Source organism: Sebastes fasciatus, chromosome 22 (genome assembly GCF_043250625.1).
Source record: "Sebastes fasciatus isolate fSebFas1 chromosome 22, fSebFas1.pri, whole genome shotgun sequence".
In the NCBI taxonomy this organism is placed as follows: domain Eukaryota; kingdom Metazoa; phylum Chordata; class Actinopteri; order Perciformes; family Sebastidae; genus Sebastes; species Sebastes fasciatus.
In genome coordinates, this window is record NC_133816.1 from 2,378,076 (window position 1) to 2,397,016 (window position 18,941).

The 18,941-nt window shown below is 44.5% G+C and overlaps 1 protein-coding gene across 1 annotated transcript in view; it reads left to right on the top strand.

Annotated features, from left to right (window-relative positions):
• Positions 1-4,617: 4,617 nt before the first annotated feature.
• irs4b (insulin receptor substrate 4b) overlaps positions 4,618-18,941 on the top strand; it is a 28,716-nt gene continuing 14,392 nt past the window's right edge. Inside the window, exon 1 of the mRNA XM_074623119.1 lies at positions 4,618-9,099. Within this exon, the coding sequence (XP_074479220.1) occupies positions 4,971-9,099 (4,129 nt within the window). The 5' untranslated portion in view covers positions 4,618-4,970. The remainder of the gene's footprint in view (positions 9,100-18,941) is intronic.

The following is an 18,941-nucleotide window of genomic DNA, read 5'->3' on the forward strand; positions in this document are numbered from 1 at the left end:
TTCAAAAAAGGTAAACAATCTCACCACAAAGACCAGAGGAGCTGCCACGGAAGATCCTGTGATATAATTGAAAGCTCCAGAGCAGCTATACTATTAAATGGACTTTGTGGTTGAAATGTACTCCTGCAAGAAATCCCAAAACATCAGAGTATGCCTTTAAAGGAACGGTATGTAGCATTTAGGGGGTCTATTGGCAGAAATGGAATATAATATTATTAAGTATGTTTTTTTTATAGGTCCCATATTGTAAAAAGTGAGATTTTCATGTCTTTTATATTATAAAGCAGGCACACAGCCCGTATTCAGAAATTGTGTGTTTGAAACAAGCCGTTAGGGTTTCTGTCCATTTGTGATGTCACAAATATACACTATTTAGACCATTACACGGTTTTAAACATAAATATTCTAAATGTGTCCCAGTTTATTTCCTATTGCAGTTTATGTAAATAACATCAGCTGACAGGAAGTAAACATGGACCCACACTGTTGCCTAGCAACGTAATTCTGTTGCAATTCCATTGCAATACCGTTGTAATGCACTAAAACGTACCGTTTCAGACAGAGGGTAAATATAGGTATATTCAGGCAGACAGTATGAGGAAAATAAAGGGTTTTTGAACATTACAGCATCTAAACATGTTCTAGTAGAAACACAAAATACAGGTATGAACCTGAAAATGAGCACGAAATGGGACCTTTAGGCTGTGTCAAATCGGATACTTCCGTTAGTACGCTTCCATGTAGTACACTGTGCACACTATGTAGTTACTTGTGTAGTGCGTGAATTTCGACAGGGTAGGGTTGTCTCAAATCGCACACGGCTCTTGTGCACTCACGTAAACCACGAACATCACACCGTATCGGCAGTAATTCAATTCAGACGGATAAATTAACCCAATAATGGCTTCTATCTGACTATAGTATAGTGGTACTTTGTGAAAAAAACGTGTATGACTTCAATTAGTATAGTTTGCTGTTTCAATCGCAACCGCTGCGGCTTTCTCGCTCGCATTTTCACAAGTTTGAAACAGGTTGGTGGCCCCTCCCCGTCCGCTACGCAGCAAAAATGGCAACTGTTGAGGGTGAGAGAAGTGTCCAGCGTTCCACACTGAATGTTTTACTGTTTTGAGTACAAAATCCAGGTACTTAAAGTGTACTGCCATTTTGCCATACTTCTCAGAGCTACGGACTAAAAATAACAAGTGTAAGTATGGAAGTGCATGAATTGAGACACAGTGTATAACCACCTGAAAATAAGAATCGTTGTGTTTTCGTTACCTCAAAATGAGCTGTTCCCATTCGCGTTTTCACGTTTACGCATCGGCCACCGTAGTTCTCCTACACGCTTTACACACGGGAGAAGTTTCAGTTGGTTGCAATCTGCAACCTCACCACTAGATGCCGCCAAATCCCACACACTGCACCATTAAATTTATACAACTTTTATAAAAGGAATGTATATAGAGCATGTCTTACAAAAATAACTGGAGAAAATACACAGGATAATGGCTCAGGATAGAGACACATTTGCAATAACTGAAAATGACAGTGCAGTGACAGGTTCAGAGACACAGACAGGTGGTCCTGCATAGCTCCATTGGTAAAACATGGCACCAGCTCTGCCAGTTTGAATGGTATGATTCCCACTGGGGCCAGCTGCACTACACATGATCCCACTCAAAAGGTGTTTGGGATAAAAGCGTCCAGCAGACTGTTGCATGCAAAGCGTAGTAGAGGCCCGGAAAGCCGAGCGTGGCATTCTCCGAGGCGTGGAAGAACTCAGATACCTCCCCTGGGCAGAGGAAGGAGTCTTCCTCGACTACTCTATCGGTTCCCATGCAAAACACAGCTGCGGCTTAAGTCCCGGCTGCATGCGTGCTCTCTTAATAAGCATCCTGAGGTAAAAAAAAACATGCAAATGCCGTAGATGGCACGGTGTAAACAAACCTGGATTTGATCTGAATTCATCACCTGCGCCAAAGCGGGGTTTGGTCTTTAGCTTTAGGCGTGGAGGATGCAGGCCGTGTGAGGTCACCCCAGCTGGCTTGACCCTTGCTGACACTGTGGCTGGCCAGTACCCAAACTCACCAGTGGATTCTCACATGACTGGAGCAGCAATGTGTTTTAGTAAACCTCAAGCCCTGCAGGCGAGAGGTCCAACGTTTGGGGAGCTGATAGTATCCTCAGGTTATGGGTAAAACATCTAAGGTCACTAAACACGTTTTTATTTACAGGAGAAAAGGGGATGAAAAAATGTGCTAAATAGCTATAATACTACAGGATACAGTGTCTGATGAAGAGGCAACAAAGCACACATACTAATGGACTTACACTGTTGTAACTACTCATCAACTACGCATTTAATATACCGTGTCATTTTGCAGAATAAGGAATACATGCACAACATTGATAAGATCATAGAAAGTGTTGCAATGTTAGAGATCAATCTAGCCACATAGACGTGGCCTATGGAGAGAACATTACATTGAAATGCACACATCTTACTACTAGTAACAGTAGTATAAGAATTTTTCAGATAAAAGTGAAGTACAGTAATCTTATAACTTTCAAACTAAAACTTATCTTTTCAAACTTGTTTTTACTAGCCTATATTTGACCTCACCTATAGTTTTATTTGTTATGTATTTACCTGTATTCATTTATAAACATATATTTTATCTGTTGTCTCTCATTCTGTTTTGTTTTTAATGCTCCCATTTTTAGCCTTTTTATGTGTATTTTTGATATTCTTTTAATCAAAATGTGTTTCTATTTATATGACACAGTACATGTAGCGTAATGTAGCATTTTATCATTCTTAAGTGTATATAATTATTGTATTTATCTGTCTTTAACTTTTCAATTCACCTTTTTAACTTTATTGTTTTTTTACTGCGCTGTATCACTGAGTCAAATTCCTGTGTACATCGTACATTCGGCAAATAAAGCGATTCTGATTCTGATATTCATAACGTTTTAATTATCATCAGAATCAGAATCAAGTTTATTTGCCAGGTATGTACATACATGGAATTTGACTCCGGTTTTATGCAGCTCTGTCAATGTACTTACACAAAATAGAAATAACGGAATAAAAGAATACAATAATAATAATAAAAATAAAAAGTCTATATACAAGTCAAGTGTTCTGGAAGTTGTTAACAATACGAATAGTACAAAGAAATAAATACTGGATGGATATACATGGACTGGATTATTATTATCATGGATTATAAAAATGTACTTGAAGTAACAAAGGTAAAAGTACTCGTTATTACTATTATTACTGATGTATTAATGTGTAAGCAGCTGTTGCAGTTGTTGCAGTATAGCTAAATCCAGCTACTTTATATACTGTAGTTTAATCAATAATGCATCATATTTTATTAGCTGCTCATAAGCCAACTATATGTTTTGTATGTAAAATTAGGGCTGCAACTCACGATTATTTTTATTGTTGATTAATCTGTAGTTTTTTTTCATTGATGATTAATCTGTCGTTTATTTTCATTGTCGATTAATCTGTTGATTATTTTCATTGTCAACTAATCTGTTGTTTATTTTCTCGATTCATTGATTAGTTGTTTGTTCTATAAAATGTCAGAAAATGGTGAAAATTGTCCATTGGTGTTTCCCAAAGCCTAGTTTTGTCCACAACTCAAGTACATTCAGTTTATTGTCATAGAGGAGTAAAGAAACCAGAAAATATTCACGTTTAAGAAGCTGAAATCAGAGAATTGTGACATAAAAAAATACTCAAATTGATTAATATTATATATATTATTATAATATTAATTCATATTAATCAGAAGAGTAATTTGTATCTACTGTACAGCTGTCAGATAAATATAGTGGCATATAAAGTACAATATTTGGAAACGGCATGAAATGGAAATACTAGTACACAGTACTTACGTACAGTAATTTAATAAATATTTTTGGCTATTTTACACCACTGATAAAGACTGATTTGATGTCAGGGTAATGGCTCATATAAAAAGGCTAAAGATTTAAAAAAAATAAGATTTATTATTATTAATAATAAGAAGAAGAAGAAAAAGAAGAAGAAGAAAAAGAAGAAGAAGAAGAATTATCATTGTTATTATTATTAATACATTGTTATTAACAATTTATTACTATTATTATCAGTTGTTATTATTAATATATTGTTATTGACATTATTATTATTATTATTATTATTATTATTATTATTATTATTATTATTATTATTATTATTATTATTATTATCATTATTATTATTATTATTATGTCTAAAATAAAAGTAAAAATCTAAAAGACTTGACCCAAGACCTGTGTCTGCTCCCAGCTTTGGCCTGTCTGCAGCTCTGGGATCAGCTCTCTACGTCTACACAGTTGCTGTAAAACCTAACGACAGACTCCAGACCAGCCATACAAAGTCACCGCCTTATTTTTAACTTCTATAAGATTCCGTGCGATATGATTGGTCACAGCTATTGACGCAAGGCACTAATATCTTACAGTGATTGGCCGGCTCTCCTGTCACGGAATGTCAGTCAAACTGATGGTCCAATCAGAGCCCGTGTCTGAGTCTTTGTTCCTCCCGTTTGGTGTGTGACGCAGAGGGTCATGTGTTGTTTGTGCTCTGGCCCGTAGAGATGTGTACCGGAGGAGAAGGGAACGGGTTGCTAACCGAGCTAGCCGGATCCTCCCGCTTTCAGAGCCGCGGCTGAGCGTGGTCATGTTGCACACGGTAGGATTCAGTCCGTGAAGAAAGCCCGCTGTGGAATCCCCGCCTCGCTGCGGAGCAAACCGGCGAAGGGACTTGTTCTTTGACGGAATAACAAAGCCGGTCCGTGTGGACTGCAGATCTGAGCCGTGCGAGTTAGCTGGCCTAGCCGGACTCGGGAGCTCGTCTCCCACAACAAGAATGGGGTCTAGGTCCACTCGAATTAGCTTGCTAGTAAAGTGACCTTTGATTGTATTCTCTGATGGCAAATTTCACGAATTACCAGGAAGGTAAGGCAGCGATGTTGATGTTGGAGACGCAGCAGAGGGACACGGGGACGAAAGCCGCGGCCGCAAACGGAGACGGCTCGGCCGGGGAACCCCCTTCCCCGGTAATTAATGTCGGCGGCGGCGGCGGCAGCGGCTCTCGCTTCCATCAACATCTACCGCCCTCCAACCACCTCCACCTCCACCATCACCTCCTCAGCCACCACCACCCGCCAAAGGATCATCACTACCAGCTGGCTCCGCAGCATCTATCCGGAGAAAGCATCGCAGAGTCCGCAGGAAGGAAAGCCTCGTCCTCGTCTCTCAGCCAGGTACACACCGCTGAAGAGCCCGCCGCTTCCTCCACCGCTAGCAGCCATGTATACGCGGCTGTGAACGTCGCTAACACCTCGGACGCTGTGGATGATATTCGCAAATGTGGCTATTTAAGAAAGCAAAAACACGGACACAAGAGGTTTTTTGTGCTGCGGGCTGCCAGCCACCTCGGGCCGAGCCGCCTGGAGTACTACGACAGCGAGAAGAAATTCAGGAGCTGCCTGCGCTCTGCTGCCGCGGCCGCCGCCAGCGGTGGAGCGGTCGCCCCTTCTCCGCCGAAAAGGGTTATTTACCTCTACCAGTGCTTCACGGTGAACAAAAGGGCGGATTCCAAAAACAAACACCTCATTGCCCTTTACACTAAGGACGAGTACTTTGCTATTGTGGCTGAAAACGAGCAGGAGCAAGAGGACTGGTACGTAGCTGTCAGTGAGCTGATGAGTGAGGGCAAAAAAGGGCACGTTGATTCCGATGATCTAGATGATGGATATGGTACAGTCACCCCTGGTACCGTGTTTAAAGAGGTGTGGCAGGTGAATGTGAAACCTAAAGGACTGGGTCAAACTAAAAACCTCACAGGTGTTTACCGGCTATGCCTCTCAACTAAAACCATTCACCTCGTAAAGTTGAACTCTGAAACGCCCTGTGTTAACCTCCAGCTGATGAATATCAGACGTTGTGGACATTCAGAAAGCTTCTTTTTCATCGAGGTGGGTCGCTCCTCCTCTATCGGACCCGGGGAGATATGGATGCAGGTGGACGATTCTGTCGTGGCGCAAAACATGCATGAGACCATCTTGGAGACGATGAAAGCCCTGAAAGCCTTTGCAGAGTTTCGGCCCAGGAGTAAGAGCCAGTCGTCAGGCTCCAACCCCATGCCGTTTATCACAACGCGGCGCCACTTGGGCAACCTGCCGCCGAGCCAGACGGGACTGCAGCGGCGGTCGAGGACGGAGTCGGTCGTCGGCACGCCGCCGTCAAGTAAGAGCTCTGGAGCTAGTGGTTATCGCTTCCGAACATCCAGTGAGGGCGAGGGGACGATGAACCGGCCGTTCCGCTCCGCCACAGGAAGTCTGGTTCACCTTAACTCGGCACGGGCGCATCATGGTCGTCAGGAAGGGGGTGGCAGTAGCAGTGGGAGTGGTGTCGCCACAGGAAACGCTGGCACGAGCACAGGCAGCGGCCGCTATGTCAGAGCCATCCCAGGGTCGTCGTCCACCTACCACGCCCGCTCCGCCTCGCTGCCAGTCTCCCACTTCCCCTCCACCACCAGTCCAGTGAGCGTCTCCTCCAGCAGCGGCCATGGCTCCGTCTCCGACACGCTCACCCGCCCGTCAAGCGCCTCGATATGCGGCTCCCCATCTGACGGCGGCTTCAACTCCTCAGATGAGTATGGCTCCAGTCCCGGTGATTTCCGGTACTTCCGGGTGCGGAGTAACACGCCAGACTCCCTGGGCAACACCCCACCAATCAGAGAAGAGAACTGTCTAAATGATTACATGGCCATGGGCTGGAACCGGGAGGTTTTTGGCACCAGTGGGAGCTCTGGAAACAACAGTGGCGGTGACACGCCACGGGACGAGAGCACGTCGACAACAGAGGATGAGCGCTTTTCTTCATCATCATCATTGAGGAGGAGGACACACTCTTTCTCCAGACCAGCAGGTGGTGCAACAGGCGGTTCTGGAGTAGCGGTTTACCAGAAAATGACTCAGACAAACTTCTCATTGGATGAGGGGTCAGATGTTGTGTTGCCATTTGGCAGCGGGCTGCTTCGCGGTGGACCGTCATCTTCCTCTTCCTCACTCCGCTCTGACTACAGCTCCTGTTCCGAGCACAGCCAGCAGAGCCGTCCCTCCACGCTCTCCCGGACGGAGGCCGGTAGCGAGCGCCCGCCCCTCTCCTCCTCTGCCTCTGCCAAGGAAGACAGCGGCTACATGCCCATGATGTGTGGCGTGGCTGCGTCGCCGCGGGACACGCCTCCCGACTATATGCCTATGCAACCCAGCTCTCACTCCCATCCCATCTCCCATTCCCCGCAGTTTCACAGTCCAGCTTTAGGTCCCCGTTCAGCCCAGCTCCAGTCCCAATCCTCCACAGACTCCCACGGCTACATGATGATGCTCCCAGGGGGCAGCGGCAGCTCCCCTTCCCCAGGCCAGGCCTCTCCCAGCCCTCACAGTAGCTCCAGCATGACAGGCGCCAGCGGGAGTGACAGCATAGCAGAGAGACCTGAGAATGGGGAATATATGGACATGTCGTACTGCAGCAGTGGGGGGCGCAAGCTCTCAAATGAAGGGAGCAGTGGGTATTACACACCTGGTACACCTGAGGGCACCCCAAAGTCTTACAGCCCTTATTTCTCCCTCCCTCGCTCCTACAAGGCCCCCACCAGAGAGCGAGATGAGAAAGAGTATGGGGAGTATGTTCCTATGAGTTCTCCTGCCAAGCCCGTCTATTCATCTGTTGCCACAGCTTCCACGTCAACGCCAGAGAAGAGGGGTGGGGGAGGTAGTAGCACCTCCACCCCCTCTCACCCACCCCCGCCTTATGGAGCTCACCATACGACCGCAGCGATGGCCGACCGACGGGTCGTGAGGCCCAACCGCCTCCCTTTAGGCAGGAGAAGTTTCCACGGTCCACTGCGGGTTAGTGAGCCCTCCACGGCGTCAGCAGGCACCTCCACCTCAGTCCCTGCCACTGTCAGCTCCTCTGAAGGGCCCTCCAGTCCTGGGGAGTATATTAACATTGAGTTTGGGGATCACTACCCCCATCAACAACAGCCCCCTGCTTATCCTCTCTCTGCCCAAGACGAAGCGCCTTCCCTCGGATCCAATGAACACCGTCACTCTCCTCACCAGGATTATATGAGTGTGGAGGTAGCAGCAGACCAGCAGGACAGCGCTGGATGTCTGGGTAAAAATCAGTCACCCAGACCCAGCCTTGTCGCCCCCTGGAACCCACCCAGCTATATCCGGCCCCTGGCTAGCAATCCTGGGGCGCTGGCCTCCCCTGGAGTCCCCGCCGGAGGCCACTGGAGGTCGATGGGGGACGACTACACGGACATGACGTTTAACCTCAGCAGAGGTGAGAGGACGCAAACGAGCCCCACGGCCATGCTGCAGCATCTCTGCGTGATAGAGGGACGTTACGGCCATGCCTCCCCCTCATCCATTTCTCCCCCTCTCCCTCCGTCAAGCCCAGGAAGGGTGCCGACACAACAGCTGGAGCCCAAGGTGGTTCGGGCCGACCCCCAAGGCAGGAGGAGGCACAGCTCGGAGACGTTCTCCTCCACATCCTCCTCTAATTCAACGCCCTCTGGGGGAGGACTTCCCCCCTCTTCCTCCGCCACCCACCCGACACCAGCCAACACCACGGCCCCCAACGGCTCTTACCTAACGGAGGGTCAGGCTTCCAGGTGGGCCAGCTCTGCTTCTTTTGACAGTATGTGGGTGTCAATGGAGGGTCTAGGGGATTCGACGGCTCATGCTCCAGTAAGAGCCATGGAAATGGGCCCAGCCTCCGGGACCTCAGCATCCTCCTCTTCCTCGGGGGCTGGAGGCGGCAGGATGTGCAGGAACATGTCTGTGGGCTACCAGAACGGACTGAACTACATTGCCTTGGAGCTGAGGGAGGACGGGAGTAATACGGGAGCCATGGCGTCGGGAGCTGGTAGCAGCAACGGGAGCTCGGTGGCGGCGGGGGCGGGGGTGGTGCCTCTGCCGGAGAACGGAGCCTACGCCAGTATAGACTTCACCAAATCTGACGGAGTCACCACTACAACCAAGGGTGAGTAAATACAAGCAAAAAACGTATATTGCCAAAAAGTGAAAGTCAGTTGTTCCTTCCGTTGCAACGTCAGCGCCCAGCAGCAAAGCTACGCTTCCTCCATTTTGGACAGAAAGTAACTACCAGAAGCAGGTAAAACATTCACCTGAAAAGTGCCACACAGAAGTAAAACAAAAATATTTCAATTATATTGTCATATTCTACCGAAATGACCTGTGTTGAACAATAAAACACTTTACATATAATAAGCGATTTCAGTCCAAAATGGCAGCAGCAGCAACTGGAGTTGTCTCTTTCATATATACTTCTATACTCTTTGATGCAAGTGTGGGTTACTGGGAAACAAATAATGCTACATTTTGTCTCCTCTGACAGACATTGTTTAAAGTTTCTTTTCTACTTTCATATTTAGCAGGAAAACTCTCGTTGGTTTTCTCGAGTTTACACAAAAGCCAGCAAGTGTATGGAAAAATCTAGTGTCTTGCCGTGTGTGTGCGTAAAAGAGAGCAAGTGTTACGGTTATTTTGGATTTCAGTGAGGAAAAAATATCCCTAAGTGCTGCGTGCTATTATTAGTCGCATTATATCAATTTGCAGCTCCTCTAGTGAATCTATTTTGGATGAAGTCTCTGTGATCTTGACAAGGCTGCGTTCAGGCGCTTTTTGAGCAGCCAGATGTTGTCTTTGAAGGCATCTGTCCAGGGAGCTGAAGTCTGGGCTATAACAGTGTGCTGGTGCAGGAAGTGGCACCAATACGCGGTTCATCTTGAGGTCTGTGTGTGTGTGTGTGTGTGTGTGTGTGTGTGTGTGTGTGTGTGTGTGTGTGTGTGTGTGCGTGCAAGCAGACTGGTAGACAATTAGCTTGCTGAATGAACTGAGGTTTATCTGAGGTCAAGTGTGGACTGAATCACCCAAAAAGACTTCCTGTGTTTGTAGCTCTCTGTGCCTGCCTGTGCACGTGCCGCTGTTTTCTTTGTGTCAGCATGTGTGCACAGTGTACTTCATGTGTGGGTGTTCGCAGCCCCTTTGTCTGCTGTAAGGCTGTCACTTAAGACACTTTTCTACATCTTTGGAAAAAATATATTTATTTACACAAAACAGGGATGTGTGCAGTGCCAGCAGGAGCAGGTAGCATTATGGCATCTGTCACTGAAGCTCCATTGTGTTCATGTTTTGAGGTGTTAATTAAACTCTGGGGTCAATTTTGAGGCCATAGTTTGTTACAGCTATTATTTTAATCATTGATTAATCTGCAGATAATTTTCTCAGATAATCATTTAGGCTTTAACGTGTAGTTAACTTATTTTCATTGTTGATTAACCTTTCGAATATTTTCTTGATTAATCGATTAGTGGTTTGGTCTACAAAATGTCAGAAAATGGTTTAAATCAGTGTTTCCTCAAAGCCTGAGATGACGTCCTCAAATGTCTTGTTTCGTCCTCAACTCAAAGATATTCAGTTTACTGTCATAGAGGAGGAAAGAAACTAGAAAATATTCACATTTAAGAAGTTGGAATCAGAATTTTGACTTTTTTCTTAAAAAGTTACTGAAACCGATTAATTGATTATCAAAGTAGTTGGTGATTAGTGTAATAGTTGACAACTAATCGATTAATCGTTGCAGCTCTAATAGTTTGTATAAAAAAAATAAGATTATAGTTCACAGCCGCTTCACCTCGCCATCAGACAGCCCTTTCAGACGGGGAAGCCACCAGACTCTGTTCACAAAAACAGTCATTTTACCTCGCAGGACACGTTAGTTCGGATCCGAAAGTCACACAACAACACATACTAACTAACCGATCGATGCAGCGGTAGACCAGCAACTCCCGTGTTCTGTGAGGTAAAATTACTGCTTTTGTGAATGGAGTCTAGTCTGGTGGCTTTAGTTCCTTGTCAGAAAGGTCTGTGTGATGGCGAAGTTAAGCATTTAAAATATAGCGTACACTTAAACGGATTCCTTTTTAGGAGACTAAAATATGTTTTTCTGCTGCTTCTGTCTACAGCTGCTTTACCTCGCCGTCAGACAGCTCTTTCCGACAGGATACTGAAGCTGTTATATGGCTTTCTTCAAAGCCACCAGACTCCATTCACAAAAACAGTAATTTTACCTCACAGAACACGGGAGTATAGCCTAGACATAACCCCACTTCAGAACTAACCCTTTTAGTTATTTCCAAACTTAGCACAGCTGACTTAGCTAGTGCTAGCGATCAGATTATTCATTACCTTATTGATAAGCTTACTGTGGTAACCTACGTTACTGCTTTTTGCTAACGGCTAAGTGGGCGTTTCCATTTGAAAAAACCCGGAAATTGTCAGCAAAATCAGGTGAAATGTATTTTTCTCCCATTTTCAGTACCTCTTTTTTGTTTTAAATGTCACCGTTATCTAATGTAATTTGCATTGGAATATACATATATTGAATAATACTACATTTCCTTGAACTTGTAGTTGTACTGTAGCATGCAGCGAGACATGCTGCGGCTTTAAAGTCCAGACATGGATGTGCGTGTGTGCCACTAACTCTAAAGCCCGGGCCACACAGCGCGCATCATGCTCGCGTGACGGCAACGTCGCGTGTTGTTTTTTATTTCGGCGTCCATGTTAACAGGTTAGAGTGGACACACTGCCCGCATGAGACGCACGTCAGACGGGCGTCAGACGCACGTCAGACGTGCGTCTATTTTATAGAATAGAAGGCTCGCCTATTTTTCACGCTTGCCGCTTACCTCTCGGCTGCGTCTCCCAGCAGCAACAGACAGTGAAGGTGATCTATTGACAGTATATGAGCAAGATTACTACAGTTTCCATGTCTAGACATCTGTAGAATATGTCACTGACCATCAATATTTTACACTTCCTATCTAGATTTCAAAATAAAAGTCCTCTAGCGTTTTTAGTGCACAGAATCATTCATTCATTAACACAATGCTTTTATTCTGAAATACTCTAAATAAAGCAGTTGTCTGCTTGCAGGTTTCCATCAAGTTAATATAGTACAGGCTTTTAATTATGTAAACACTGTAGTAGTCATAGCAGAAACCCTACATATGCTATACATATAATAGACTGGGTTAATAGGTTATAAGAACATCAGGTGATAGTTGGCAGTATTTTTCCGATGCGCTCTCTCTCGCTCTCTCTCTCTCTCTCTCTCTCTCAACAAACACCACGTAACTTTATTGTTCTTTCTTTTAGAGGTGTTATTTAATTTTTTTAAAGATATTTAATAATAATTTTCGTTTTCTAAAGGTTAACAAATAACGAAACTGTTTATTTTGCTTTGTTTTATAATAAATAAAAAAAAACACTTTACTTATATTTATCATTCTGAAATACTTCAGGTGTTTTTCTCCATCAAGGCGCAGTTCAGCAACAAGGTGGTGAAAAGCTCCAAGTTGCCTGAGATGTCGGAACATCAGCATTTATAATGTAAATTGCTGTCCCGCCCCAGATGTAAATTAAGTCGTTTTCGATAAAAGCCGCAACCTGGAATGCTGTAGAACAGGAACCCGAAACCCCCTGGAAATGTTGTTTAAAACTGTGCCAGTCAAAGTGAAGAGGGATTGCTGTAGGCTCTCTCTTACTACTAATGTATTTATTTATTTTTTGTATTAATATATAGCCCACAGAAATCCCTCTTCACTGTCAATGAAGAGGGATTTATATATATATATATATATATATATAGCCCATAGAAATCCCTCCTCATTGTCAGTGAAGAGGGATTTATATATATATAAATCCCTCTTCACTGACAGAAAAGAGGGATTTATATGGGCTATATATTAATATTTATGTATGAATTTATTTGCTTGTTTTTAATAATATTTACAAATTACCACACAGTTCTTACCCTTTTTTGTCTTAAATAAATATAAATCACATTTATTATGAAGTTAAATGGCCATTAAAAGGCAAACTCTATGTAGAAAGAAAGGGCTGTCAGCAACAGCAAAAACACAGCTGACAGGTAGCTCCGGGACGCTCCCGAGACGTGGGTAACTCGCGTCTAGTGTGAACACCCTAGGTGGGCATGACGCGGCCACGACGTGACGCTGCCGTCACGCGAGCATGATGCGCGCTGTGTGGCCCCGGCGTTAGTGCTGAGGTTAGGTCTACAGCCGGTGTGGTAGAGACGGCGTGCACGCATCAAGAGGGCGAAAAAGAGGATATTTTGACTCCGTCCTCAGTCTTTCGCTTCCTCTTTGATCACCTCCTTTTTCTATTTCACCCACTCGTCCTCTCTTATACTCTCTCCTCCCTCACTTCCTCCCCGAATTTTAGTGTCTCGCTTGTGTGTGTGTGTGTGTGTGTGTGTGTGTGTGTGTGTGTGTGTGCATGACTCAGGATTCTCTGCAAACGCCGACTGACTCATTTGTTTATCGTGGTGCTGAACGGAGATGAAAGAGCTTGTGTGTGTGCTTGTGCGTGTGTGTGGTAAATCAGTGCTGAATGTGTGGAGATCAACTGACACTCAAAGCGCTCAAGCACATCCTATTGTGTGTGTTTGTCCGTCTGTCTGTGTGTACTTTTGTTTTCAGCTGCTGCCAGCAGGTTCATTAAGTGTGTGTGTGTGTGTGTGTGTGTGTGTGTGTGTGTGTGTGTGTGTGTTTATACGCGCTGAGTCATGGCAGGCAGCCTTTGATGTGGTGCCGTAATTGTGGCGGCAGCGTGTCAAGGCACACATCACCCAGGAATGCACTTCCTCTCAGCTGCGGTGTTGAACTGATACAGGCACACCTGGATCCTTGACCCAGAGGGGGGGAGGGACTAGCTTTCTGTCCAGCTGTCAAGGAAATTTAGTTTGATCCTATGAAATGTTGTTGTGAATATTAGATAAAACATGAATTCAGCTGCGTGGGGGTTAAAGGGGTGAACACATGGAGGTTTACATCGAGGTTGGCAGTTCATATATGACCTTGGCAACAGCAGATGAGATGGTATTGTTCTTTAAAAGGTGGGTAGGGTTGCAACCAAGTAGGGATGCACCGATACCACTTTTTTTCAGACCGAGTACGAGTACTTACATTTGGGTACTCGCCGATACGAGTACTTCTCTGTGCCAAAAGACCCTCGTTAACAGCCAGCTGGAGGGTGTGAGCGACACACTGCAGGCTAGGGAGTCCCGTGCCGCAGCTTTACAGCGCTCCCCGCCCTTGCCTCGCTGCACCGCGACGGGGCTCCCTGCTCCCGGTGCGACTGTCGACCGGGGCGTACTGTCCTCAGTGCGCCCCAACCGCGTTGTGCCACGGCCCACGTAAAAGGCGCCAGGGGTCTGCGGCGATGTCGGCAACCCACCCGACCCGTCTTGAAACACGGACCAAGGAGTCTAATGCACGCGCGAGTCAGAGGGTGCAAGCAAAACCTTGTGGCGCAATGAAAGTGAGGGCCAGTGCGCGCCGGCTGAGGTGGGATCCCGACCCAGCGGGGTCAGGCCCACCACCGGCCGGTCTCGCCCGCACCGCCGGGGAGGTGGAGCGTGAGGACCCGAAAGATGGTGACGAGAGGTTAACGTCACGCTGCCGTAAAGTGGTATCGGTGCCGTTGTATTGGAGCCGTTTTGTGAGTACGAGTACATGAGCACAGTATCAGACCCGATACCCGTTTCACGATCGTAGTACGAGTACGAGGCGTTTAAATGACACGCGAAAAGCCTAAAATGCGTTATCATGGCACGTGGAAATGTCGTGCTATTTATACTAGGGCCATCAATCGATTGAAATATTTAATCACAAATTAACCACACATTTTTTATCTGTTCAAAATGCTCTGTCATGCCCTTTGAAAATGGACATGACAGTTTTTCCTTGCCAACATTTAGCACAAGTTTGGAGCATTATTTAACCTCCTTCATGACAAGCTAGAATGACATGGTTGGTACCGATGGATTCATCAGTTTTTTTAGTTTCATATGATACCAGAATCTTTATGCTTTTAAAAAATCGCAAGTTGCATTAATGCGTTAAAGAAATTAGTGATGTTTAAGCGAATTTGCGTTAATGCACATACTTATGTTTGAGAAGCTAAAGCGAGAGAATAATTTGTATTTTTGCTTGAAAAATTAAAGTTTATCAGTTATCAAAATAGTTGCAGATACATTTTCTACATTGTCGATATTTTTCACAATTTTCTGACATTTTATAGACCAAACAACTAATCGATTAATCAGATTAATCAATGTGGATCAGTGTTTCCCAAAGCCCAAGATGACGTCCTCAAATGTCTTATTTTTTGTACACAACTCAAAGATATTCAGTTTACTGTCATAGAGGAGGAAAGAAACCAGAACATTTTCACATTTAAGAAACTGCAATCAGAGAAATTTAGACTATTTTTTCTTAACAAATTACTCAAACCGATTAATCGATTATCTAAATAGTTGGAGATTAATTTAATAGTTGACACCTAATCGAATAATTGGTCCAGCTCTAATAGTTTGTATAAAATCTTTCTCTGCTGACTGGAAATAGTATATACAACTTGAAATTTTACATTTTTATGATCCAACTTTAACTTTAATTTCATTGTGTTCATAGTGTACCATCAGTTTAAGGGCTCTGCACACTTTACAGGTTAAATTATAAACCTCAGACACACACACATACATCCATTAATTCAGTTAATCTGTTAATTAAAAGCCTCGTAACAGCACTCATACCGTTGATTTGGTCACAACTGGAGCCAACATGATACCTGGGGCCAAAACCAGAATGAATTTGAGAAATTCAAACATATTTTTCTGCAAAAATATATATATGTTTTTCATTTAACAAAAGAAGCCAAACTCAAGTGTTAAATGTCGGGCTGCAACTAACCATTATTTTCCTTGTCGATTATTTTCTGGATTAATCTATTAGTTGTTTTTGTCTATAAAATGTCAGAAAATGGTGAAAAATATCGATCAGTGTTTAAAAAATTACAAATACGATAAATTATCAAAATAGTTGTTGATTCATTTAATAGTTGACAACTAATTGATTAATCGTTGCGTCTCTACAAACAACTAATCAATTAATCGCGAAAACAATCAACAGATTAATCGACAGTGAAAATAATGGTTAGTTGCCGCTAGGGATGTTAATAATTAAATGTTAACCGACATTAAGCATTTGAACTGTTTAACGCTATCGGTTAAAACGGTTAAAAGAAATGTTAATAATTAATTCAAAAGCCGAGTGGCTCAGAGGAGCGGCTCGTCACTTTAATGAAAAAGCTGGTCCACCTTAACAACCCACCTTAAGAGGCGGAGCCGGAGTTGCCGGATATAGGAAGTCGGCTCCGGTCTCTGGCTCGCTTGAGTGGAGTGGAGGAGTTGTAGTTTCGTAGCATTTATTCACCGACAAATAAACTGTCCACACACTGCTACACCTACGATCACAGCTAGAAGACCACCAACAACCTCACACTCACCACCAACAAACACACACGGTCTGTTGGAAACTCACTAAAGTTACACAGACTACGTGTGCGGCGGCGAGCACGAAGCCTCCGGCAATGCTAGAGCTGCTAACATAGCAGAAATACACACTCTGTTTGTTGGACACTCACTAAAGTTACGCCGGGCAGACACACAGCTGACAACCTGCTAAACTAAACTAAATGTGCGGTGGAGACTTTTACTGGGAAAGTGGCTGCATGTCCGCGACACTACACGCAGCATCGTAGCTGCTAAGTTAACGCTCCCGGACGGTGAACTGGAGACTCCCCTCAACCAATATCTGTTGTGCTCCTGCAGCTGGTACGACCACAAATCTTGTTGGTTAACGGTTAATAATTGGTTAATGAGGGTCGATTATCGGTTAAGAATTTTTTTCAAAATGAGCATCCCTAGTTGCCGCCCTTTAGGAGGATGACATGAAAGAACGCCAGGTGCCTACAAGGCGGCGAAAGGTTAAAGTTGGTTCAGGAGAGGAAGTTTTTTAGATGTAAGTGACAGCGGTGGGAACCTGCCCTTTTCTCCCGCTTCCCCCCCCCCTCCCCAAGTGGATAAGAGGTGGTAAAGGGTTAGTCAGAGTGTGAGGCAGGGTTATCTCTCCGAGAGCGAGGGCTGAGCAGTAAGATGTGAGAGGAGATGGTACGAGGCTGCCCTTTCCTCTCTCGTTCCCACCTCCACAGCCAGGCCCTTCTATATTTACAGGTCTATTTCCAGACTGACATGAATTTATGGGCCGGTCCGAGGCATGCTCGTAACAGGACCCCCCTTTTTGCTCAGTGTGTTGCATGCAGAGGTCTCTCTTAAATAGCCAGATATACATGCCCACAGATGTTAGAATTATTAACCATCATGCATGCACACAAAGCAATTTAGATTTTAGCAGCTATTCTGAACGTCACAGGGACGTTTACGGCTCTCTAAAAGCCCCACAGAGGTTGTGCCTGTTTTAGTGTCTATTTAGCAAATACATCATGTTAAAATAACTCCCACTGTTTGATGAGCACCTTAATTCAAAGCACTGACATGCTAGATGGGCTCTTAGCATGGGTGGCCCGCACTGAGGAGCATGGGAATCTATAAACCCCTGCAGTGTTGGTGTCCATTGAGCTAAACAGGGAATTGATCCCCTAACCCTGAACGGGTTGGCGCCAGCAGGGTTCCCATTGGTCAATGAATTCCTGGAGTATTACTGAATTTAAGGAGGTGTTTCCCAGAGGTTTGGATTTCAGTTTTCTGCTTTTCAAAGAAGTCGATAACTTTGATAGAAAATTAATCTGCTGCTGTTTTGTGGTTAGAAATGGTCTGCCGGTGCCTACATTGGTATTTTTGCTTAGTGTGATGTCATTTCTTATGCTTCATATCCCTAAAATCTGTACAACCTCAGCTCAAAGGTTATGGAAGTCAAGAAACCGTAATAGTTGATACAAGTATTGAAATTGTCATAAATAAGAAACAGAATTTTTTTTTTTGTTTACGTATTGTATTGTTTTATTCTGTTATCTACGTATGTTTGAATAGTGGTCGTGGCCCCGCCCCTTCCGCTACGTAGCCAAGATGGCGACAGTTGAGTGTGGAAAGTGTCCAGCTTTCCACACTCAACGATCTGACCGTTTTGAGTACAACATCCGGGTACTTTGAGTGCACTGCATTTTGCTGTACTTCCCAATTGGAACGCACTTATGCACTCAAAATAGTGAGTGTAAGTACAGAAGTATGCGGATTGGAACACACCGCATGTGTTTTTGGCCGTCGCCATCTTGGTTTCAAAGAAAGAAACTATCATTGAAGTAGAGAAGGGAAGTTTTTCGAGTCTTGCAAATTAAACAAAGTCACGGTTAATAATTGAGCTCCGTGAGACCAAAGAGTGGAACGTCCTGCAGCGCCTACTCAGAGGGACATGTTGTGTCTCATCGGTAATAAATGGACCTAAACACTGTCAGCTATGTGGTCTCAGGTTTTTAGTTACTCTTAGTGTAGATTTCATAGGTGGTCCTGAGCATTACTCAATCACTGAGGGCTCCAGCTTCTCTGCAGGAACTCCCGTTTCTTCTTCATGTCTTTTCTTCTTTCATGTTCCTCTTGCTTTCTTGCTTTTTTTATGCTTTTTGTCTCTGTCAGACATACGGGAATGATAAAGCAGGATTTTACTAGAGAACCCCTCGACTCACTGGAATGTGACGTTGCATAACTTTATTACACAAAGTGTGTGTGTGTGTGTGTGTGTGTGTGTGTGTGTGTGTGTGTGTGTGTGTGTGTGTGTTTATTCAATCATCTTCTCGTAAAAACAAATTTAACAAGACAATAGACCCGATAATAGTGTTTGTGCATGGCATATAATAAACTGTGATAAGTCATTTCCAATATGCTGGGCAATATGACAATATATATATCGTCAAAACAAT